The 26,929-nt window shown below is 35.1% G+C and overlaps 1 protein-coding gene across 3 annotated transcripts in view; it reads left to right on the forward strand.

Moving 5' to 3' along the window:
• DPP10 (dipeptidyl peptidase like 10) overlaps window positions 1–26,929 on the forward strand; it is a 1,350,210-nt gene that overhangs the window by 1,180,649 nt on the left and 142,632 nt on the right. For all 3 annotated transcript variants that reach the window (XM_078451370.2, XM_078451369.2, XM_078451371.2), the window contains exons 6-7: window positions 8,480–8,532; window positions 8,631–8,712. In XM_078451370.2, coding sequence (XP_078307496.1) covers window positions 8,480–8,532; window positions 8,631–8,712 — 135 coding nt within the window. The remainder of the gene's footprint in view (window positions 1–8,479; window positions 8,533–8,630; window positions 8,713–26,929) is intronic.

Genomic DNA, 26,929 nt, shown 5'->3' on the forward strand with positions numbered 1-26,929 from the left:
AGTGGCCAACCCACATCCTTTTTAATATATTTGCCTTTACCAGTGAGATTTTTTCTTTCATATGCTTTCCTATTTCTAGTTATGGTTTTTATTTTTTAATTAAAGAAGACCCTTTAACAAGTCTTATAATGTTAGTTTTGTGGTGATAAACCAGTGCTTCACTTGGAAACTGTTTATCTCTCTTTCAATTCCAAATAATAACCTTGGCAGATACAGTATTCTGGTTAGGTTTTTTGTTTTTTGTTTTTATTTTTATTTTTCCTTTTAGCACTTTAATTATATCCTGTCACTCCTTTCTGGCCTGCAAAGTTTCTGCTGAAAAATCAGCTTGTAGCCTGCCAGTATTTCCCTTATATGTGATAATTTGTTTTGTTTTTCTCTTGCTGACTTTTATATTCTGTTTACCTTTAGCTGTTGCCATTTTAATTATATTATATCATGATGTATATATCTTTGGGTTCATCTTCTTTGATACTCTCTATCCTTCTTAGACCTGGATGTCTGTTTCCTTCTCTAGGTTAGGGAATTTTTCAGCCATTATTACTTCAAATTAGTCTTCTGCCCTTTCTCTCTTCTCTTTCTGGGATCCCTATAATGTGAATGCTATTGCTTTTGATGTTGTCTCTGAGATCCTTAAATTATTCTTAATTTTTTTTAAATTCTTTTTGTTTTTCTTTTTGCTGTTCTGTTTGCATGACACTCTTCTGTCTCCCGGAACATTGATCCATTCTTCTGTTGTGGATTTCCATAGTGTATTTTTCATTTCAGTTACTGTATTCCGTAACTGTGGTTGGTTCTTATATTTTTGTCATTGTTTTTGTTGTTGTTGTTGAAGTGCACACTGTGTTCTTCCATTCTTCTCCCACTTTTGTTAAGCATCATTATGGCCATTACTTTGAAGTCTTTATCAGGTAAATTACTAGTCTCTGTTTCATTAGTGTATGTGTGTTTTCCCCACTGTTTTTTTTTTTTTTTTCTTGTTCTTTTATTTGGAACCTATTTCTCTGTCTCCTCATTGTGGATTTTTATGTTAGACAAACATAAAAACATTATGAGTTAGATGGAATAGCTGCCTCTACCGGTCTTGAAGGAGTGGCCTTGTGTCAGAGTATTATTTTTGTAAACTGTGTATGCCTGGTGGCTTTGACAAGCCAACTGGGGCTGAAGTGGGCACAAGTTGTGGGAGATCCCAAAATGTGCATTACTGGGCTGTCTTGGTGGGATGGCTGGAATTGGTGAGGGCTAGGAACTCAAGGTGCACTGGGGCAGCCCTAGCAGTCCAGTTAGAGTATCTGGACCCTACTCCCATCTGTGCTATCAAGGTGAAGAGAGAACATAAAAAATGGTGCTCATTAGCACCTCTGACTCCAGAGAGAATTCCAGTAGTTCCCTGCCTGTGTCAGTTACTCTAGGGTTAGTAAATGGATTTTTTTTTTTATCTCTAAGGCTGTAGTTGTCCTTTAAATTGCTCGGTTTTTGTTTTCATTTTGTTGTTGTTTGTTTGTTTTTGCTGCGCCTCAGGGCAGGGGAGACCCTTCAGTGGTATCTCCTTACTGTAGGTTTCACATCAGTGTAGGGTTCCTGTCATTACTGGGTCTCTGTCTCTTCTACCCTTCTCTATATGGTCTCTTCAGTGTTTGCTGTGTGGAAGCGGTTCAATCAGCCTCCAGTTCTTTTGAAGAAATTACTCTACATATAGGTGTAGATTTGGTGTCTCTTTGGGAGGAGGTGAATTAAGAGTCTTCCTATGCCACCGTGTTGGACACTCTGGTCATAAGACTTTTATTCAAGATATTAAAAAGTTGCCAATTGAAATTGGTTTGAGTTTTTCTGGCTCTATTCTCTTGGCATAACCTCATGGAATAACTAAATAATTCCCATACAGTTTTTCCTCTAAATTTTGTATCAAAACAGTTGGATATATCTTGCTTGCTGTATTTTCCTGATGCGCAGATTAAATATTACAAATAAATTTCTCACGAAAACATAAACTACATTTTAATTCAATTTAAATGAAGAGAGAACTTTTTCACCAAAGTTTCTGGGGAAAGAATGGACCACTTTCTAAGTTACATACTTGGTTCAGTCACTGGGAACCTGCAAAATATTTGTATGTGGAAACGTTGATTTTCATTCTTGACTTTCTAGTTCTAACACTACATAGGAATAAGGTTGAGTTTGTCTCTCACTCTGTCCTCTTACAATGTATTTATTTCTGCATTGACATGCTAGAGAGAAAACTAGTTTATACATGGTTAGATGATGTATAAATTTATTTCAGCACAAACTGAAAACCTACTGTACCAGTGTCAGTAATTAACCTTTACATGCTATTCAGGTTATCAAACCAGACATTTTCAGTGATTGGACATTCGAAATAGTTTAATGCCAATTGGTGTGAAAGTAGCTTATTTGCATTAATTAATGCAGAAAGGTCTGGTACATGAAAATATTTTTATTATAAAGAGTGGCATTGTCAATGAGGTTGGTACTTTAATCAGAGGTATATTATGGTGAAATTTCCATGTCAAATAATTAAGAAACTTTGATTATGGAGTATCATTGAAATGAAATTTTGTATTATAGACCTCTCATGAACTGAATTCTAAGATCAATTTGAAGGGGTTTGTCTGTGATGATCAGTTAATTTATCTAACATGGAATATATCAGAGATTGGTTTATTCTACTTATTCAAAGATCTCCTATTGTATAATACATTATATTCATCTTGTGCTGGCTATTGATAATGTTCAGCCCAGTTGGATTATATTCTGAGCACAGCAGTCCTACCTGGAATTGAGAAATGATGCCCAGGTAATTTTTGGTGTTACCTGCTTTTTAGACTTGAATCATCAACTATCCTTTTTCTTAAGTAAAATTAATGTATTATATGGAAACATGTTTACCTAATACAATCTCCTATTAGGTTTCTACTTACACACTATGCTGAAAGTATCACATTTCAATTCAGAGTGACTATACTATTTAGTTCAGAATGAATACATGATGAATACTAAAATAGCCAGAATAATATCCTATTTTTTTTCCCAAATGGGAACCCAACTAGACCCAATTAGGGCAAGGAGAAATATAAATATTACTTTTACTATGTAACTTCTGTGGCGATGGCTTTGTGATGCCTACAATCTAACTAACAGAATGACTAAATTCGTCTTCTGGCAGATAGTGTTTTTTTTTTAGTAGTAGTAGTAGTAAGTTTATTTTTATTTGTTTTATATAGGTTTGGGCATAAATAGAGATGAAGTCAAGCAACACCTAAACGTTATCTTTTTCACCAACATTTATATTTAGTTTCACCATCTCGAGTATGTTCCTGTGCTTACCACTTATTGTAATGGTGAAGTAATTAAAGAATACTACATAATTCATGTTTGTGGTAACACATTAAAACAGTCCTTGCCTGTTTGGAATCAGTAAGATTTAGACTGCAATCTTGGTTTTACTAACTGTATATCTTGGTGAATAATATCTAAAAGTTTATGATGAACATTAAGTGAGGAAACAAATGAAAGTAGATTAAAATACTGAAAAATATTAATATACCCTTAATCCCTCCGATGTTTACTTTCCCTTTCAACCAATACTTGATCAGCATTCACAAAGCTTTTTTCATATAATGTTTTAGGAAAATTTCTGTAGAGCTGCAGCTTAAAATTTTATGAATTGTTTTTACTATATTCGAGTATTCTGATAGCTTAGTTCTTCACTGAATAATAAAGATAAAATTTTTTCCAGCAAAAGAGTCACTACTTACTCATCTTAAAAGGGATTCCATCATCCTAGAACAAGCTTGACATCATCATACCACTTACTTCCAAGAGAAACAAGTGCCCTTTTACCTATATTGTTTTTTTCTCTCCCTGGCATTTATTTGTAAATGCTATTAACTCAGAGACTTGCTTCCTCACATTGTAGTTTCCCTAACTGCTTGAGTCCATGGCAAATCCATAATCCTATTTTAAATATTCTCCAGGCCGTGAAAATGCATGCTCTTTATACCAATTCGGCAGTTTAACTGCAGTGCAGAAAAAGCTTTGGCACCCTGAGATATAAACCTCTGGTTTAATCGTAAATTACTGGAGTGCCCTGTTCTTGTTTCCTGTAAGCGTAACTCTCCTTGACACGAATCCCCATAGATGTGTTAGGTAATAACTGATATTCCAAGGAAAAAAAAATGTGAAAAACAGCTAAAGGAGAAGGGGATTTACATTTTTAATCTGATCTATTAGATCATCTTTCTAAAATGAAATCTCTCTTCACTATGGTAATCACAATTAATTCATGCCTACTCCTGTCAATAAATCTTTGCATGATGGCTTAATAGGTCTTTCAGAAATGAATCTTTTGCAAAGCTGGAGCCGTGCTTCCTGTCCCAGCTCCCTGAAAGAGAATGTGCAGAGAGATTAAGTCACAATAATCAGACAGATGTGAGCTCAAATTGTGGCTCTGTCTCCTACTTAAACTTTCAGTGCTTCACTTATCGTGAGAATTGTGAATGATAGTATATATTTCTTACGGTGTACTTAAATGTTAATATATTTAAAGCACTCAGCTGAGTCCAGTGTGTAGTATATGCTCAATTCAAAAATTGTTCTTGTTAACAGTTACAATCTTGAAACCAATAAGATTAATTGATTCTTGGAAAGCCTATAGGTATATTATCTGCAATTCCTAATTTAACCATGACCTGCAACAGAGTGCTCTATACTAATGTAATGCTTCTCAACCTTGTCACCCTGACTGGATCAAGAGCTCCTTGGGGACAGGAATTACGTTTATTATGGCCTTTGCATTTGGCAAGGAACTGAACTTACGAGCTTGCACATAGCTAGTATTCAATAAATGTTTATAAATCGACAGATAAAATAGAGTAAAATAAAAATGATCAATTGATATTCTTTTGTATTTTATCCTATTTTTAAATAATCTTTATTATTATTATTGTTTAAGTGTTTATTTATTTTTGAGAGCGAGAGAGAGCAAGGGAGGGGAACAGAGACAGGAAAAGAGAGAATCCCAAGCAGGTTCTGTGCGATAAGCGCAGAGCCCAACAAGTAGCTCGACCCCATGAACTATGAGATCATGACCTAAACTGAAATCAGGAGTCAGAAACTGAACTGATTGAGCCACCCAGGTGACCCACAATCTTTTTTTTTTTTTTTTTTTAATGGTACTAAGTGCAGGGCTTGTGTCAAAGAAGTTGCTTAAAAATGTTTGATAAACGAATGGAGGTAGCTAGCTTTCATTTGCAGAACATGAATGCCACCATTCTGGATAACTTTTGTGTTTTTCTTGTGTCAAAGTTCTGGCAAGTCTTAAATATGCTTATTTTTTGTTTCTTTCTTCCAGTAATATAGCATGCTATGTCTATATTACCAATACTGTTGATCTTTATTATTTGTGGATTCCAGATTTCCAAATTTAGTTGTTTTCTAAAATTTACTTATAACCTCAAGATCAATACTCTGTGTTTCTTAGGCATTTCCAGACACATGCAGAGCTGCAAAACATTTGGGCTGCCTGATACATACTTGCCGAGCTGAGATCAAACAGGATGATACTCTGCCTTCTTGTTTCAGCTATCATACCGTGAATTAGTGTCCTTTTCATAGTCCTTTTAGTGCTCTGCTTTTCACAGTTGTATTTTGTGTTGATGCGTTTGCTGTTTAAAATACCCCCCAAGCACAGTGCTGAAGTGCTCTCTAGTGTTGTGGCTAGGTACAAGAGGCTGTGATATGCTTTACAAAGAAAGCACACGTGTCAGATAAACTTTATTCAGGCATGAGTTGTAATGCTGCTGGCCAGGAGTTCAGAGTTAATGAATCAACAATATTAAATATTAAATAGTGTCTTTCGAAAGAAATACACATGAAACAATGTTATGTACTGATTGGTTGATAGAAATGTTGTGACCAGAGACTCATAGGAAACTAGCTGAGTATTTCTTCTAGGAGGCGATGGTTCTGTATTTGCTAATTCAGTGTTTGCGATGACTTACAGCACAAAACTACAGCAAATAAGGAGAACCAATTATCCTACCCTTAGCAATGAACACTTAGTAATCAACCTCTTCTTGAGGTTCCAAAGTAATGTAGACAAATAGGGATGAGACTGGATTGCAGGATCTTATGAAGCTTTCTGTTCCACCCAAAATCTTTGGCATCATGAGATTTAATAATTGGACATCGCAAGGCTAGTTTCCAGAAGTAAGCTTTGATCAAGTTGTTACATAGTATTTCTTAAGTTTGCCCCACTCCCACTACCTTTGCCATAACCCTTCACACTCTCTTACAGGCAGTGGAACATCATTTGCAGAGATGCGATGAATATGTGATTTCGGGCTGTGAAATATCTTTCTCCCCAAGGATCTCATCAGACGTTCACTTTGGCTCTCATTATGCAGCAGCCAATCATTACAGGAAAAAGACTGTTCCTAACCTTCGTGACTCGATCTTTATCCTCTCATCCTGCAATAAAACCTACGTAGCTAATGTAGAAGAGGAATTTGGGATAAAAGGAAATGAGGAAATGATAAAAACAATAGACATCCTATCCACGGAGTAGGAGGGAGAAGGAGAGAGAAAGATTGGGAGAGAGAGAGAGAGAGAAATGCAGATTAACACAGTGTTAGACCAGTGCACCTTAATAAAGATGTTCAGTAAAGCTAAATCAAATTCGCTTTGAAAAATCCCCCTTTTGAAATCTCTGCAGCACTATGCAAACAAATGTATGAAAGGAAACTTCTACCTCTAACCCTGTTCAAGATCCTTCCTACTTTATACTTATTATATTCTATTGTGGGCATCGAGTACTATTTTAATTATGGAAAGTTATAAAACAGGAAGTGTTTGAGATCTGCTGGAAGTATACACACACACACACACACACACACACACACACTCCAAAGACAAGTGGATTTAGAGGAAAGCCCTAAACTAGGAATAAATGGTTAGTTTCTAGTTATCTGTAGACGGCAGACTACTGGCTTTGTGAGACACCTGTAAAAGAGGTGAAACCCCACAATTGGTTACTTCAGCTTGCTGTGAGTCTGAAGGCAAGTTAAGGTTAATTTTATTGTGGACTTCCACCTCAACGCATGAACTATGGGGGAAAATGTTGTACTGGGCTAAGAACTATGAAGCAAAAAGTGGGTTTATATATCCCCCTTTCCAAAGTACATCATTTGGAGGACATCATTTGGAAACCTTTTGATTCATGCATTGAGAAGAGTCAGCAAAGTCTGTAATAAGAATTACAGAAAGAGAGCAAAATTCAGTGGTTATATCTGGTTTTGTCTTGGTTGTTTTGGCCTCCTTTGACTAAAACACTAATGCCCAGGAACTCTTTCTCTCAAGATGCCTGTGAACCTAGAATTCAGCTAGAGTGTGTTGGCTAATTAACAGGCAGGATGAAGAGACGAACTCCTTTTACCCATAACGTCATTGACACATTTGTCTGCTTGGAAGACAAAGTGCTCACTTGGCAGTTTGCTTTGGCAACAGAACTTTCTGAGATGGGGAAAAAATGTTTATAGAGGTGGTCACATTTCTTATCTTTTTGTCAGCTCTCGTAGTAAATTCAAGGTTTAAAATTTGTAGTCAAATATGGAATTTTATAGCATAAAGTGTGAATGCCAAAATAGCAACCAGGAAAAGTTATTTTTGCTTCTGCAACTCTACAGCAAAGGCAATCTTAGATTTAATAGTGATTTTAAAAGGAATGGGAGAATAAAGCTTGATTATAAAACACAATACTATAATAAATGGTGGAAGAATTGTGATTTTAATGCAAATAGACAATGCTAGTATTGTCTGCCCAAAATATGTGGCCAATCATGTTTAATTGAACCTATTATTGCAAAAGGAAGAAATAGCAATTTGACTTCTAGGGAGTTTTAATTGACAATATTATAATATTTGTGCAGTGTACATCCAGTACTGGAATAAAAGAGGCTTTTATAATTATGTGCTGAAAAAAGAAAGTAACAATATAAGTTTTCCCCGAAGATGTCCTAGCAGGGGGAAAAAAAGAAAAAGTTCAGGATATACAGCAGGAATGTGTCTAATGTGATTGAAGCAGAGACTAGGTAAAGGGAAGTAGTGGAATGGTAAAGCTGGAAAAGTGTGTGTAGAAACCAAAGTACCAAAAGCCTTGAACATCATTGAAGCTTGAACTTTATTTTATAGGCAATGAGGAATCATTTGGTATTTTAAACAAGACAGCAATATAATCACAATTATATTAAGTATGGACTAGGTTGAATAAGGGGTTGGAAGGACAGTCAGAGGAGTCATGAGGCTTCTGGAGTAAGGCTCAGAACTGGAACAGTTCACATTTGATTTCTCTCTAAAATCAATTCTTGGACTTCCCGGATTTTATTAAGAACATATCTGCACCTTAAGATAGAGCTTTTATTGCAACCTAGGGTCCATAACTCTTTTTTTCTTTTAATTTCAGATTTTTCATTATTCCTATACTGCTTCATATGTGATTTACAACATACACACAAGGTAAGTTCTTTGATTCTGGTCTTCATTAGCAGTTGTCCAACTAAATTATTGGTGTCAATGTCAATTTGTTCATGTAAAAATATTTACCTTTTTTCAAGGGAAGTTTGGGAGTTAAATCCTCCAGAAGTAGAGGACTCCGTCTTGCAGTATGCAGCCTGGGGTGTCCAAGGCCAGCAGCTGGTAAGCACAGGCATCGGTATTCACCAAACACTGTCAGCCATGGCCCCGTAGAAAACGTTTACAGAAGCCACTTCCTTTTGCAAACTGTCCTGTTATACTTGATGTTTTCTATTTACCTTCCATCTTCCATCTGGTATTCCAATTTAAGAATATATGAAATAATACAGGTATTATTTTATTAATTAATTAAAAAAGAAAAAAGTTTATAAATCATGGAACCTAGAAGAGATCCAAGAATACCGAGGTCTAGTTCTGTGGAATTTCCGTTACATAACATTGTCAAGTTTATTTATTCTTTCTTTAAAATTTTGTTGTTTATTTCTGAGAGATAGAGACAAGCATGAGTGGGGGGTGGGGGCAGAAAGAGGGAGACACAGAATCAGAAGCAGGCTCCAGGCTCTGAGATTTCAGCACAGAGCCTGACGCAGGGCTCAAACCCACAAACTGCGAGATCATGACCTGAGTTGAAGTCAGATGCTTAAGTGACTGAGCCACCCAGGTGCCCCATCGTCGTTTGTTTATTCTTAATGCATTATTCAGAGTAAAAATTTAAGACGGAAGTCTACACTTGACACTGGTTTCTTAGGGGAAGATTTCTTGTCATATTAGATTTTGAAATTATCACCAACTCAAAAAGACCATTACTGATGCATAAAAGCAGTTTGAGCAACACTATATTTTTGTCCATGTCTTATGGTGAAAGTATAAAGACCTTAAGGGGATATTGCTCAGGAAGTGGTATTGCTTGGTTATATGGCATGTGAATGCTCAAATGTAGTACATGCTGCCAAACTGACTTCTAAATTGCTTGCATATTTATATGCAGACCAGCGACACTTTGAGAATTCCCGTTGGTACTATATTCTCACCAATGCCTTCTTTTTCCATATTATCGTATTGTTTCTTAATAATGACATTATTGCTTCTTCCATTCCAATTTTTATGCTTTCTGTCTTATTAAGATGTGCGTGCTCTACTTACCCTATGAATGTGGCTAGGTTTGGTGTGGTATTTGTGTGTGTATGGGAGAGATTTGTAAGAACTCATCCTATTATGGTAATAAAATTAAGTCTTGCATTTTTAAAATTAGTTTCATAATTTATACATTTCTTTTTTTTAATCAAAAAAATTTTTAATGTTTATTTATTTCTGAGACAGAGACAGAGCATGAGTGGGGGAGGGGCAGAGAGAGAGGGAGATACAGAATCCGAAGCAGGCCCCAGGCTCTGAGCTGTCAGCACAGAGCCCGACGCGGGGCTCGAGCCCACAGACCGCCAGATCATGACCTGAGCCAAAGTCGGACGCTCAACCGACTGAGCCACGCAGGCGCCCCAATAATTTATACATTTCTAAAAATCCATCTCACCTAAACTTCCACTGGTTAGCATAATGTTTTTATCCCTTTTTACAATATTTTTTTAATCTTTGTATTTTGTACTTTTTTCTTTTCCTATGTTATTTAGAAGTACTTTCTTCTTTTCATGATCAACTTTGATATTTGTAAACTTCACATATGTCTTCTCAAAGGCCAAATTTTAAATTTATACAGTCCTTTCTATTATAATGTTTGTATTTTATTTTTCTTTTCTAATACAGAAACACTGATTCTATATTTTCTCTAAATTTTGCTTTACCTTCATCCAGCAAGTTGATAATATTTTTATTAGTATTTAATTTGAATATTATTTCAGTGTTCATGTATGTTCTTCTTTTCACATCGGCTATTTTGATCTTTGTTTTTAAGTTTACAGAAATGTAGAATTAGTTTTAAAACTATATATGGAGTTCATAAACATCTTTGTAATAAACTTTATCTATTATCTAGTTTATAAACTTTGAAGTTTATAAGACTTGATTTTTACCTTATAATAAACTTACGTTTTCATGTGATAGGTGTGGTGTTTAATATATGCATATTAGATCTGTCTTGATAATTAGATTTTTAAGACTTTTATTTCTTTGCTGGTGATAGTGGGTGTGGTCTTTTACTTTAGCATGCTATCAGTTTTGCATTATGTAATTTAAACTATGATTTTAAGAGTGAGGCAGTTTAAGTGTTAAATAAATCTTTCAGGATGGAATTGTTGATACTCTTATCAATATGGTATTCTACTTGCCTTTAATGGTTCTGATTGACCAACCCTAACTCTGACTTTTAGGAGAGTCCATGAAGGGAAGTTAGAATCCTCTAGATTTTTTTTTTTTTAATTGTTGCTTCAACAACGGCTGGGTGGGCTAAGGTGTGTTTCTTATTGCCTATGGGCCTCAAATTCCTCATTATAAAACAGAAATGTCTGCATCATCATCTCATTATGATAATTAATTTGGGAAATCTAAATATTCCCCTTAGTGAGGTATACATTATTATTTTTATTTCATTTTATAAATCTAAGAAATACTTTTATAGGATGATTGGTGAGATAGGGAGGTAGTACAAGATATGTCACATCTCAAGAAGGCTGTAGAATAATATATTGCTATTAAATAGTGCTTCTGTTCGTTAGAAAAGCTTCTCCACCTAAAATATTCTAGAATTGAATATACCTGTGATAGAACCTCTGCTAGTGATTGGCCATGTGATCTTGGCCAAGTCTTTTTTCCTCTTGGTACCTCATTTTCATCAGCAGAAAAGTGAGGACCTTTGACCATGCTTGTTGGCTTTGTTCATGGAATATGATATATTTTTATATATCCATAATATATATATTATGCTACATAATATATTTTTAAGTATTATATTCTTAAAAAAGAATGAAATTATTTTTAAAAATATTTTCGGAATGACTGGAATAAAGAAGGGGGAGCATGAGAGGTTGAAAAGGGTTGTAGAGTAATTGCCTTAGCAGATTTTCTTCTTTTCTTTTTTTTTTTTTTGTTGTTTCTTTCTTCCTCCCTCCCTCCCTCCCTCTCTCTCTCTTTCTTTCTTTCTTTTTTTCTTTTCTTTCTTTCTTTCCTTCCTTCCTTCCTTCCTTCCTTCCTCTCTTCCTTCTTTCCTTCCTTCTTTTTTTCTTTTCTTTTGTTTTTTCTTTTCTTTCTTCTATAGTTATCCACTCTGAAATATTTCCAGAGTCAACTGTGCAGTAGATGACTGTTTTAGAGTAAGAAATACATTTTTCATATGCAGAAAGAACTTTCATTGTATCTTGGTGGATGTGTTCCTTAAACATGTAAACTAGTTGTTTGATGGAATATTAAAAAAAGGAAACTATTTTCAACATAGAAAAAATCAACAGTAAAATAATTTTTTATTTAAAAAATTTTTTAACGTTTATATATTTTTGAGAGAAACAGAGCATGAGCAGGCGAGGGGCAGAAAGAGGGAGGGAGACACAGAATCCGAAGCAGTCTCCAGGCTCTGAGTTGTCCGCACAGAACCCGACGCCAGGCTCCATCCCACAGACCACGAGATCATGACCTGAGCTGAAGCCGGATGCCCAACTGACATAGCCACCCAGGATTCCCAATAATTTTTTTGAAAGGATATTTATTTTGAGAGAGAGAGAGAGAGAGAGAGAGCATAAGCAAGGGAGGAGGGTCAGAGAGAGAGAAAGAGAATCCCAAGCAGTTTTTTTGTTGTCAGCGTACAGCCTGACATGGGGCTCAAACTCATGAACTGTGAGATTGTGACCTGAGCCAAAATCAAGAGTTTGATGCTTAACCAACTGAGCCACCCAGGCACCCCTTATCCCTGGTCTTTAGTCCCCTACATGTTTAACATGGCTTTAGGATCTCAGACAAAGAAGACTTTGGGAAAACAAAGGTTTACCAGAAATATTGAAAGAAGCATACACAAAGTTGCCAGACATTAGAAGCTGCTTAAACATCTTTACACTTGTATTTCACAAAGAAATCCTATATGACACTGTATTCACTGTGATATCCACACTGAATGGTTGAATGATTGATTAAATAATTATGAAGGAAACAAGCTAGTAATTTAAAATGCAGTGAATTATAAACATCATGCTTGCCTTTATATTTTTCATATTCAAAAATTTTTGTAACAGTGTATTTAGTATACATATATAGATCTGTCTTAGATCCATTCCATTACGATATTCCTAAAAAGTGGCAGCAGAAACTGCCTAGGATATGCTAGATATGGAGATGCCAGGTTGGATTCAGAGAAGGCAGGAATCAGTGTAGGACTGTGGTGAGTGAGCAGCAAAAAATGGGTAGTCGCTCTAGTTTTACCTGTTTTACTCTGATGATGTCAATAAGAGAGCTGGTCCATTAGGCCAAAGGCAAATTCCAAACACAGAAATTTCCAGAAACTAAAAACCCAAGAAAATTTCATGTTTTTCTCACTGGAGAGTCCTTCAGAAAATCTTTGAAACTTTCATGAGTTTTATATAACTCTCATTCTCCTAGCCTTAGAGGTACCAATATTAGTGCCAAAGTAATAGTTTGACACCCTCAGGGAAGTTGTATTAATTGCTGGCATTTTCTTTAATGCTTCCTACTTGTTATGGATTGTTTTTCAGTATAGTTGAGAAAATAATAAAAAGGACAAAAAATTTATGAAAATCATAGATCCTCTCATGGGAGTCGTTTTTTAGGTGGTTAATTCCTGGGTCCATTTCTTACTAAATGTTGACCTTAAGAATATTACTTAATTTCTGTATGCCTTACTCTCCTTATCTTTAAAATGGTGGGGAACTGGAGAGTGTTATGTTAAGTGAAATAAGTCATACAGAGAAAGACAGATACCCTATGTTTTCACTCTTATGTGGATCCTGAGAAACTTAACAGAAGTCCATGGCAGAGGGGAAGGAAAAAAAAAAAGTTAGAGAGGGAGGGAGCCAAACCATGAGAGACTCTTAAAAACTGAGAACAAACTGAGGATTGATGCGGGGGTGGGAGGGAGGGGAGGGTGGGTGATGGGTATTGAGGAGGACACCTGCTGGGATGAGCACTGGTGTTGTATGGAAATAAATTTGACAATAAATTTCATATTAAAAAATAAATAAATTAAAAAAAATAAAACGGTGAGAGTAGTGGTACTTCACCAATAGTGCTAGTCTGGTGTTTAACATATAAGCAATAAAGCACATTGAATAATATCTTGCATATAGTATTTTAGAGGTTAATTTTTACTATTTTTTAAAAAAGATTTTTTAGGTTTATTTATTTATTTTGGGAGAGAGAGAGAGAGAGAGGGAGAGAATTAGCAGAAGAGGGGCAGAGAGAAAGAGGGGGACAGAGGATCTGAAGTGGGCTCCGAGCTGAGAGCAGAGAGCCTGATGCCTGTGGGGCTCGAACTCACAAATCATGAGATCATGACCTGAGCCAAAACTGGATGCTTTATTGACTAAGCCACCCAGACACCCCTAAAATGATTTTTAAAAGTATCTTTGTCACTTGAATTTTAACTTGTTTGGGAATTTTTGTTTCACTAGTTTTGAGGAGAATGAAGTCTAACTTCTTTGTCATGGCATATCCCAAAATCCCTTGGGTAAGTTTTGGGATAAAGTCCGTATTTGTCAAGGTTATCCTTCGTATGCATGTAAACATAGATTGAATATAAATTAAAGGATGCATCTCTACAAATGGCTAATTGTCCATTTCATGTGAGTAAGACAGGCTTTGTCAATATTTGAAGCCATCAGCAAACTTGGCAATATGATTTTATTAGATGAGTCATTATAATACTTTAATTAGTTTTGCATTAAATTAATTAAAGAGGCCTGTAGCGTTTATAAACTAAGGACAATTAACTTCCCATCCTTAAATCTCAGTTTTTAATTTTATTTGCTATGAAAGAAATCCCTGGTTGTAGAGAAGAGAGGTAAGAGGTTGATATAATTTATAGATAAAGAGGGTCTGAATTAGAATCAAAGGGAAAATTTTTCAGCACCAGTGAGATGGGGGCATTTTGCAGGTGGTAAACTTTGTGGGGAAAAAAAGAAACAAAACTTACACAATACAACATTATTGACACATACAACATGTACACTCTAAACAACATTTAGAGCAGGTTGTGAGTAGACTACTATAGTGGTTATAAAACAAAATGAAGGGTCCCAAAACATGTATACCAAACATATGTGTACTATATGTATACATGGATGTGGATGTGGATTCTCTGTAAAGGGAAGAAGATTTTAAGGAATCAGCTCATGCAACCGTGGGGCAGTCTGGTAAGCTGAAAACTCAGAAGAGAGTTCATTTTATAATCTTGAGCAGAAGTCTTGAGGCAGAAGGCCTTCTTTAGGAAACCTGTTTTTTGCTGTTAAAGCCTTCAACTGATTGGATAAGGACCACTCACATTATTCTTTTCTAAAAATCAACTGATTGTAAATGTCAATCACATCTACAAACTGCTTTTACAAGACGTGTTTGACCAAGCAGTCAGACACCGTAACCTAGCCACGCTGACACATAAAATTAGCCATCATGGCATAGTAACCGCTTGATTTGATTCCCACTTGTCCTTTCCTACAGTAACACACTTTAATTCAGATCATCATCTTTCACATAAATATCCCTCTTCACTCGCTGGCCACTCTAACCCATCCAGCATCCACAGAGGTATGTGTTAAAAATGCAGATTATTAACAGCTCCCACAGGTGATAAAATGTCACTGCTATGACACACAAGATGCAGCTAAGGTGACACATCCTGTGGCTCCTGCCACTCCACTGCAGAGCAGAAGCACAGGTTTTTTTCTCTACGTGAACCAAAACTCTGTAATCTCCAGAGAGTGATTATGATTACACCCTCTGAGTGTCCTCTCCCGCATAATGTTTGTACCTTTGAATCATTCTCTTTGGTGTATCCCCTCATTGTTTTCTTTTCATTAGATGTCTTTGTCAAATACTAAAATGCAAAATGCTAACATATTCCTCTTCTCTGATAATTCCACCCCCCCCCCCCCCCCCACGAATTTCTACAGGCTAAGTGAATTGCTTGCTTCTCAGGAGTCTAACATTCTTCCATTTTATCTCAAATCATTTAAGATTTTATTTATTCACATTGCTGTCTTTCACCACTGACTTCCAGTCATTTCCAGAGCATATGGAATACAGAATATGTTAAACATTTCCCTCCCTCCCTCTCACCTAAGCCCTCCCTTCCTCTATGTCTCTTTCTTTCCATCTTTCCCTCCTCTTCCTCCTTCTTCTATGTAAAACTCATTTTAGCCCAAGGCAAAATGTAAACTTAATGAGTATCTGGTTGCATTAAGAAATTAATGAAAGGCTGACAGTGGTTTGTGTGGAGGATCAGATACAGCAAAGAGTTTTGAGGATGGCATGATGTGAAGCGTAGTCATGCATGAAAGGTTGGGTCTGGTCAAAGAGTTTGTGTTAGACTGTAAGTAATTGAGTTTAGAGGCAGAGAGCTAAGTTTAGAGGCTACTATAATCTGGAAATGATTTCGTAAATAATATATTTAAGAGATAAGTATGTCAAGTATTTAACTGAGATATAAAACTTGATCACAGTCAAGACATACATACAAATTGATACATACAAATGGCTGCACTTTGCATTGAATACAAACAAAAAAGTGTACATATTTTGTGTAAAACTTGAGCTGAAGAGAAGTATATACCTGTGAAACAATCATCACATTCAATACCATAAATGTATCCATCAAGTCCAAAAGTTTCCCACTGCCCTATTTATTTTTTGTGTGTGATGAGAACATTTAACATAACATAGATTCCTTCTTTGATATTGCTAATATCTTTTCAATCTATTCAGGCTAAACTAAAATCATTACACCCATCCTTCCAGTGGCATTAATCTTTAAAAATATTCAGTGTTTTACTCATCACAATCTAGGTATTTGGAGAAATTACTTTTTCTATATTTTATTACCTATATTATTGAAAAATGTAATGTTTTAGGTAATTCTCCAAGTACAAGTACAAAGTCACAACCTTTCCCATCACCTGCATTTTTGTTATTACTAGTATTGCTTTAAAATTTATAATAAAATCTTCAGTGTTTAGCAATGGTTCCATGCCTCCAGGAAATTTTCAATTTCCTTGATGTAATTGTTTACATTTAATAGTTCATTAATGGAAATTTTGAACCATTTCCTTGACTTTTCTAGTATGACCTTAGTCCTCATGGGTTTAAGGGAGGTGTTTAAAGTAGCATTTTTCAAACATGTCATCGAAATCTCATGTTTCCTAGTAAATACTGAAATGTTTTTACTGGACATTCCATTAAGTAATTTTTTAAGTATAAAAGTAATTATTTTAATTATTATTAACACATGTTTGGGAAATATATGATAAACATATACAAATATACTGTATATAAGAGATACATATGTATATACCCATGCACACCACAAATGCACACAGACACACACACTCATACCTGCTGCTGACTTCATGTATATTTTGGGATGAAAGGCTTAGGCCTGAAGTTCTAGCATATTCGAGGTGTCCCAAGTAGATGAAGAAAGGGCCAATAAGAGTCAAATTCTAGTTCAAGTAAGAACTTCACAGTAGTGTGTGCGATGGTCATTGCTAGGACATTAATTGCTACAGGAAAACTGCTACACCCTGAAACCGGAAAATTTACATCCTCAATATCCTCAACTATTTATTGCAATGATTATTTCCCATATAAATGAATTTTGAGCATTTTTTTACCTCATTCATCTTCATTAGTGGAGATGACTGAAAACATATTACCTTTTTCATGTTATCTGTAACAAAATTTAATGTTCCTGTTTTTTGTTACAGAAAACAAAAGCAATTCCTCTTAGCACATTTAGTACTAGGCACACCTAAAGTCAAACGGGTCTCACTTCAAATTTGACATAAGGAAAGTATCAAGAGGCTGATATAATTTCTTTACTCAGTATTAGACTGGAAAGAATCCAGTGAACCATAATAGGATAACTGCTTGGGTTTAACAAAAATAATAAAAACACCCTTAAAATGTCCCAGACATCTTGACTGATAAATTTGTAGTATATTCAGGTATATGTTTACATTAATATAGTAGGTATGTAAATATGACAGGAAATACATTCTCATGCAAGTAAAATACCATACCATATGTAAATATGACAGGAAATACATTCTCATACAAGTAAAATACCATTACAGTGTAGGTGTATGTATAGAAAAGGAAAAAGAAATATGCAATTACCATATATACTGTAAAGGAAAATTAACTTGCAATTGCTGTAAAAATTACCTACCCACATATCAATTAAGCACTCCTGTAGACTGCTTGTGCCTTGTATTTAAATAGTATATTTATGACTTTTCTATCTAAAGTCAGATTTTTCAAAGAAATAGAAAATAAAGTTCTGATTCTCTATAAGCATACATTTCCTCTAAAGTGTTGCATATTTCAGTGTAAGGAGAATCTGAGCAACTTGCATACTGTTAGTTGTACTCTTACTGCTTTTAAGCTATCTGTACTGGCTTTAGTAAAAATCACTTGGTGGAGCGCCTGACTGGTTCATTCGGTTAAGTGTCCGACTTCTCTCAGGTCATGATCTCCTGGTTCATGAGTTTGAGCCCCATGCCAGGTTATGTGTTAATAGCTCGGAGCCTGGAACCTGCTTCAAATTCTGTGTCTCCCTCTTTATCTGTCCCTCCTCCACTCACACTCTGTCTCTCTCTCTCTCTCTCTCAAAAATAAATAAACATTAAAAAAAAAAAAGAAGTCACTTGGTAAGTATATGCTGACTTGGTCTTGCAGACTGCCTGGGACTGTGAACCCTCTGAAGGCAGGTGCTCCAACTGTGTAATGCTCATAGCGTGTATAATTGTAAAGTGAGCTGTAGGCATGTATTTTCCCTTGAGAATAATAAAAGAGAAGCTGCTGACGGAAGATGTTGCAACCTGTGTGAGCATGTGAAAAGAGAAGTTATTTAAATGCTGACAGTTTCTAGCTGAGGCCAGCCCTAGAGATTTTGAGGGGAAGTAGAAATATTGTCAGGCTTATACAAAAAAGAAAAGAAAAGAAAATCATCAATCTGCTCAGTGCTGTTTGAGATAAACTTTACCTGTGTTATATTTTTAATGTTTTATTCCACACTTAGAAAAACCAAACGGAAATCAATTCTTTATCTTAGAAAGTACCAATATTAATAATGAGACATCTGAAATTTACTTACTTCTTTTGGGGGAAAGGAGGAGACTTCATCCCTATTTAAAGTGCTCCCCTTGGTTCACCTAGATGAGTTATAAAATGTTGTAGAGGTTCTAACTATATGTTATGAACATGCAACTCACTAGGGATATAAAAGGCACAATTTCTATATTCCAGGACCTCACAGAAAATAGAGCTAAAGGTAGGGATTCCCACCTCTTGGAACACCTGAAACAGAAGGGTTCCAATGTGGTCTTCACCTTGCAGGGGGCCCTCTCTGAGGTGATGGGGCAGTTTCTTGGAGAAAGTGACCTGAAAGCTGAGTGTTGAAGTTACACAAGACCCTTGAACAACAGTGCAGAGGTTAGGGGTGCCAACCCCACGTGCAGTCAGAAATCCACCTGTAACTTTTGACTTCCCCCAAACTTAACTACTAAGAGCCTACTGTTGACCAGAAGCCTTATCAATTAACACATATATTGCATGTTATATGCATTATGTACTGTACTCTTACAATGAAGTAAGCTAGAGAAAACAAAATGTTGTTAAGAAAATTATAAGGAAGAGAAAATACATTCATGGTACTGTATGGAATTTGTCGAAAAAAAATCGACATTATAAGTGGACCCACACAGTTCAGATGCATTGACATTCAAGGGTCATCTGAACATTCCAGGACCTTTATTTAAAGGCATTCCTCTAGACTATAAGGAAGTTCTCAATGTAAGAAGAAACAGAATATATGTATATGGAATCACATGCTTTAATTGATTGGTTTATATTTTTAATAACAAAAAGCTATAACTTAGATGTTAGTGACAAATGTGAAAAGGTAAAAAGAATCAAATAAGCCAGAAGAATAAAATATGCCAGCAGATTTGTATCAGAAAGAATCACTATTGTTTGTTTCCTAGTTCTAATAAGAATTCACTATATTTCCCTTAACTTATGTTTAAACAGTTTTGAGTTATTTAGCAATAATGAGGTAAATGTAACGACCATATCTTTTTTTTACCCATTTTCCCACAAAATAGCAATTTTTCTGGCAATTATTTTCTCAAGCTGCTCCTAACATTAAATTTAATAATAAATTTTGGTGTAAGAACCATGGAGGCTCCAGGGTTGCAGATTTTTTAGCTATAAATTTAGGTCATGCATAACCCGATGTACTGAACACTGTAGACAGTTCCTGCTAAGAAGTCATTGGAGTAGAATAACAATGTAGATGATAATCACTAAAATCTATTATTTCATTGCAACCAGGGTTTGGCATATCTCTTATTCTTACTCTGACCATACAGGGTTATCCTACAAGGATAACAAGGCACATTCTATCAGTGGTCTAAGTAGAAACTTTAAAAATAAAAGTATAAGAATGTTATTTTAAGATGTGAGCCATCCTACACAACCCCTAATATTGGGGGAAAAAAAGATCCCAATTATGAAAGTTTAGTATTGTAGTGATTTACTTTGTTTTATTTAAATGACATGAAAAGAACTCACTGATGGAAATGGTTGTCTGCATTATGGCAAGATTTTTCTTGTCAGAAATAACTTTAAATGGTGCATTCAGGAGCTCTCCCCTTGTTCTGGTCCTTAAAAACAACAAAGGAAATGAAAATGTGAAAAGAAACTCAATCTTTTATGATACTATTAGTCAACCACAGCATAAACTGTAATCTCTAAGGGACATAAAGTAATAATTCCCCAGAGCCAGAAAAAGATTGAAAGCAAATATATACTTTACCACCTTATGGGAAACACAAATTGACAATTTTAGCTGGTAATTTCAACACTTGTCTTACAGTACAAGATAGGACAAGTAGATAGAACATCAGAAACAATATAAAATATATGGTCAACACAATCAACCAACATGATGTCATTGTCGTTTGCAAAACACTATACCCGGCAATTACAGAATACATGGAATATATACAAGTGCACACAATGGGCCATGAAACAGTTTCAATAAGTGTACCAGAATGGGAATTATACACAGCATGATTTTGGACCACAAAAAAGTTAAATTAAAAAAAATCACACACACACACACACACACACACACACACACATTTTTATTGGACTAAGAATATGTCCAAAAGAAATACAGTATTAGATATCTAGCAGTTCCAAATGTAGGTTTCGTCCTGTAAATATATTCCACATGTGCCTAAAGATATATGAAAAGAAAATTCACTGGAACACTGTTTATAATTTAAAAAGCAAAATAAAACACTAGAAACAATTTAAATAAGTTATCATTATTAGACCAGTAAAAATTTAGGGTGCATAAATATAAAATATTGAGAAGCCATTAAAATTAATATGATTCTTCTACATGTGCAGATATGCAATGCCATCCAGTAAAAAAAGGCCACAGTATTAATCAGTATGCTCTCAATATTAAAACACCTATTACATATATTATATACATATAGCTATAAGATATATTATATATTAAATATTTATTTTACACATTTATATTATTTATATTATTAAATATATATCTAATTATAGTTACGTGTATGTATATATTTATATATCATATATTACATTTCATTATATTATATAATATGTATTTTATATTATATAATGTAACATAATTATATATTATATAAAATATATTATAATTATAATATATTGCATACATTATTTATTTAGTGTAATATTATGATTATATATTATAAATTATTATATACTATAAAATGTTTATTCAATATAAAATCATGCATAATTATAATTATACAATTATATTAATTTACACTATACTATATTATACTGCACTGTATATTATATTATATTATATTATATTATATTATATTATATGATATGTGTTGAGAAGTGACCAGGGTTGTCCTCTTTAGAGGAATACTCCCCTGAGAGAACTGGAGTTTGAGAGACATTTTATATTATTTAATTTTTGTCAGAGCATTTCTTATATTTTAAATGAAATATTTTTAAATATTATTATAAATGACAAAAAGTTTTAAAACAAAGTTGAGGGACACCTGGGTGGCTCGGTCTGTTAAGCGTCTGACCCTTGATTAGCTCAGGTCATGATCTCATGTTTCATGAGTTTGGGCCCCAAGTCAGTCTCTGCACTGTCAGCACAGAACCTGCTTGGTATTCTCTCTCTTCCTCTCTCTCTGAGCACATGCACATGGTATCTCTCTCAAAATAAATAAGTATTTTTAAAAAATGGATTACCTTTAACACAGCATGTAGAATCAGGCACTTCAAGGACTTTCAAAATAGAGAAAATTTTGACAAGTTTTACATGTATATATATATATAGTAAATGTATATATGTATGTATATGTTGTAAATTTAAAAATTTATAAGTACTTTATATATATACACTACAGATACTTGAAATACTTGAATTATATATATATATATATATCCATATATATATCCACTATATATGTGTGTGTGTGTGTGTGTGTGTGTGTGTGTGTGTGTATATATATATATATATATAGTGGGTAAACAGAATGTATATGTCTTGTGTGTGAAGTATGTGTTATCAATGATCATATAGAATGGTAAGAGGTTTTACCTCTGCTACAAATACAAAATATAACAAATATAACTGGGGACAAAGGTGACAAAATGGAGGGGTACCTGGGTGGCTAAGTTGGTTAAGCGTCCGACTTGATAACAGCTCAGATCTTGATCAGGTCATGAGTTCAAGCCCCGCATTGAGCTCCACACTGGATGTGGAGCCTACTAAAAAAAAAAAAAAAAAAAAAATGTAAAAATAATTACTGGTTCAGAGTAGTATATTAATAGGTAGTTTAGTCTTTAAAATATATTTGAGAGGTGCCTGGGTGGTTTAGTTGGTTAAACCTCCAACCTCAGCTCAGGTCATGATCTCACAGTTCATGGGTTTGAGCCCCGCATCAGGCTTTGTGCTGACAGCTCAGAGCCTGGAGCCTGCCTCAGATTCTGTGTCTCCCTCTTTCTCTGCCTCTCCTGGACTCATGCTCTGTCTCTCTCTCTCTCAAAAATGAATAAACATTAAAAAAATAAAATATTTAAAATATATTTGATACTGTTTTATATTAGAAGATAAATTATAGTTTGAGAAAGAGAAAGGGACATAAAGAATTACATATTTAAAGCTGAATAAAAGAACCATAGCTTGGTCCTTCAGTTTCCTTGTGAGGGGGAAAAAAATGCTGATCGTGAAGATGAATGTTAAAAGATTTTGGTCGGGGTGGCGCCTGGTGGCTTATTAAGTTAAGCGTCTGATTCTTGATTTCTGCTCAGGTCATTATCTCACAGTTTCTGGGATTGAGCCTGTCAGTGCAGAGCCTTCTTGGGATTCTTTCTCTCCCTCATTTGATCATACTCTATCTCAAAATAAATAAATATTAAATAATGTGTTCAGTATCTTGATTCTAATGTGTTCTGATATGAACAGGAGAATGAAGATAATTACATATAAAATTCGGTACTCAAATCTTTATTAAAAATTATCCTACTAGTTACATTCTACATCCCAGAACTAAACTAAAACGAGCCGGGGAACATAGCTAAACTTGGCTATTCATTTAAGAACACACACAAAAAAGCGTGTTCATTAGTTTCTTTGTCTTCTGTTTATGTTATCCAAATTCAATGTCTTCCTAAAGAACTTTCCCTAAGAAAACTTACAGCATCTTCTGGGTTTTTTTTTTTTTTTTCTGATCAAGTTTATGTCTCTCAAAAAGCCCTATCCTGTCCCCAGAAAGGTAATGTCGTATGTCTAGTGGCCTATCAGATCTTTGGATTCTTTAAACTATAGTTGTCCTCACGTGCAAACCGCCGTCACTTTTTTGAAATTACGTTATTAGCCTGATATCAAGAGATTCAATCTTAAAAGGAAAAAGAAAAGTATTACCCTAGGAATATGATAAATGTCGCTGGAAAACAATTTTCCATTTTTGGAGCATTCTCCAATTAAAAGAACTTTGACTAAAGTTGAATACATGACTCCTCACCTCAGATAGGTAAGAGTGGACTGTTACAAGCTTCATGTGAATTCATCTGTAAAATCCAGACAAAACATTAACAAAGCAAAATGAAACTACCCAAGGATTCTGGAGACTGAACAAAACCGTGCAAACTTGGGAGGGAAGTGACAGTTCACAGAAAAGTGAATAGTAAAGTGTGTGTGCTCCATTTTGTTTTCTGTAGGGTTGTCTCTTACAAGCAGGTATGTTTGAGACAGAGGTGGATATGTAGGGAGCTGATTCTCTGAAAGGAAAACCCAGTCTCTTCTGACAGGAGCAAGAGTAGTAAGAGCCACTGGGTGACCATGACCGTGACTCCCAGAGTAAGGGAGAAACCCTGAGTTCGAGATGAGGTGTGACCCGTTGCGTGAATGAACCCAGCCAGCACTGTGGCTGGACCTGAGCTACACATGCTTGAACTTTTAAGCCACATCTTTACAGTCGCTTTTCTGTGTTCCTTGAGAGTCAGGAAAATAAATGCATACAAAGGAATGAAAATCTAGGATATATCAGCATACAAGTGTGTGTGTGTGTGTGTGTGTGTGTGTGTGTGTATGTGTGTACTGTATTTTAAACACACACATATAAAAATACTAAAAAAAAATAGCATTGGACATTCCTAGAATTGAAAAATACCTAAAATTAAACAACAACTAGATGGGATTCAGAGTAGAATGGAAATGACAGATCAGTCCATGACATACAGATCACTACATATCATTAAATCTGAAAAAGAAAAAAAATAGTGAGAAGATTAAAAAAAGAAAAAAAAAATAGAGCCTAGGGACCAGCAGGAAAATTACAGAAAGTCTTATATGACAGTAACTGGAATTTTAAAAGGAGAGGAGAGAAGAAAACAGGAAAACTCTTTGAAGAAATGATATCCAGATATTCTAAAATTATTGGAAGACATAAATGTACATATTCAAGGTGTTCAGCGACCACACTCCCCCCCCCCCAAAAAAAAAACCCAGTAAATTCTATGAGAACCTCCCCTGGGCACTTATTAGTCAAACTGTTGAAAATAAAAAGAAAGAGAAAATGTTGAAGCTGCCAGAGAAACACCACAACATGTTAGATACAAAAGGACAACAGTTAGAATGCCTGCAAACTTCTTGTCAGAAACCATGGAGAATCAAGGTGAAATAAAGGTAATTTCAGATAAAATAAAATAAGATAAAATAAGGGAATTTGTCTCAACCTGTCCCATGCTGTAAGAAATGTTCTTTCAGTCTGAAGAAATATGATACCAGAGGAAATCAGATCTTAGGAACAAAAGAACAGCGGAAATGTTAAATGTATAAGTAAACAGCGAACACTAAGCTGTGTCTTCATTTCTGTATAAAACATGTAACCATTAAAAGCAAAAATAGTAATAAGGCTTTGAGGGTATACATGTATGCATGTGTGATAGTCTTGACAACAGGAACAATGAAAATGGTAAGAGAGTAAGAAACTGTACCTTTTCAACATTTCTATATTTTTCATGACCTTCTTAACTTCCCTAATGATAACTTATACATGGCACTTCAAAATGTGAGTTGACTAATAAAAATCAAATTGTCTTAACTTTAGAATTTAAAGGTATGTGATCGTTTATTTCCATCAAACACTAGGTGGAATCATGCATTCATAAACAACGTTCCTTTTTTTGTTAACATTTTTGTTCCTAGTACATTTGAGAAATTGAGACAAGGCATTTTGAGAGTGCCTCTTGAATGATCAGTGATTTATATTTGTTTCAACATTTTTCTAGAACATTGTAAACTTTTGAGATTTTGGTTAAGGGTCTTATTTCCAAAACCTAAGCTGAATTATCTCAGTAGCTCATCTAGTTTTAATCATACAGTTTTCCTAGCGGTATGAATTACTCCCAAAGGTCAAGACCTTCAAAAATCTAGTGAATAAAATGTGGAAAATATTTACTGAAAAAAACAAAAACAAAACCCAGGCACTTGAATTTGGAAAGAACACTAAGTTTGTTGTTAGAATCTGCTATGTGTTAGTCATTCTAGATCATTGGTTGGAGTAAAATTCAATAACTGCTGAGCCTATAAAATCCAAAAGCAGAAGGTGATAAGTCAGGAAATACTTGGAACAAAATTGCAATGCATATAGCATAGTAACATGCAGATAAGGCTTGTTAAATGCATCTCTTTAAATTATTTATTTATTTATTTATTTATTTTTTTTTTTTTTTTTTCCTTTGAGAGACAGAATCCCAGGATGGAGACAGAGGCAGAGAGAGAGAGAATCCCAGGATGGAGACAGAGGGGAGCGGTGGGAGAGAGAGAGAGAGAGAGAGAGAGAGAGAGAGAGATTGAGATTGAGAGGGAAGTGGGGCTCACCCAAAGAGGAGCTTGTGCTCCCATTATGTGGGGCTCACGTTCACTTGGAGCAGGGCTCAAGCACACCCCATGTGTGACTCGAACTCACAAACTTTGAGATCATGACCTCAGCCAAAGTCAGACACTTAACATCTGAGCCACCCAGGCACCCCTATGCATCTCTTTTTAAAGGGAGAAAATAGGGGGTTTGTTTTCTTGAAATCATTGTTTCTTGATTTAGAGTTTGCCACTGATGTGTATCTATTCATAGAAAATAAAAAAAAGACTTGACAAAACAAAAAAAGTTATTGGAAAGATACTTGGGAATGATTTGACATGTTTGCTCAGGAAAGTTAGCTTGTTATATCAGAGATTTTAAAAGATAAAAAGAATGAGCGATATGCTAGGATAGAAGGAGTCTGTCTCTGTTGATCTGGTGGCATTATATTTGTGGGGATTTTTTAGTGTTTATTTATTTATTTTTTGAGAGGGAGAGAGAACAGGGGAGGAACACAGAGAGAGAGGGAAAGAAGGAATCCCAAGAAGGCTTCAGCTGTCAGCACAGAGCCCGACGCAGGGCTTGATCTCACGAATTGTGAGATCATGACCCTAGTGGAAATCAAGAGTTGGATGCTTAACCAACTGAGCCACCCAGGCGCCCCGTGGCTATATATTTGATGGGACTATAAATTGAGAGTTACTTTGGATTCTTGTGCATCTCAAATGGAGTTTTAAGGTAACTCTAGCAGGGGCACATAGGATGGATATGTCCTAGTGTGGGGGACTGAGTTGGACGAAGTCCACTGAAGTGACTGTCCT

Source organism: Panthera onca, chromosome C1 (genome assembly GCF_046562875.1).
Source record: "Panthera onca isolate mPanOnc1 chromosome C1, mPanOnc1 haplotype 2, whole genome shotgun sequence".
Lineage (NCBI taxonomy): Eukaryota > Metazoa > Chordata > Mammalia > Carnivora > Felidae > Panthera > Panthera onca.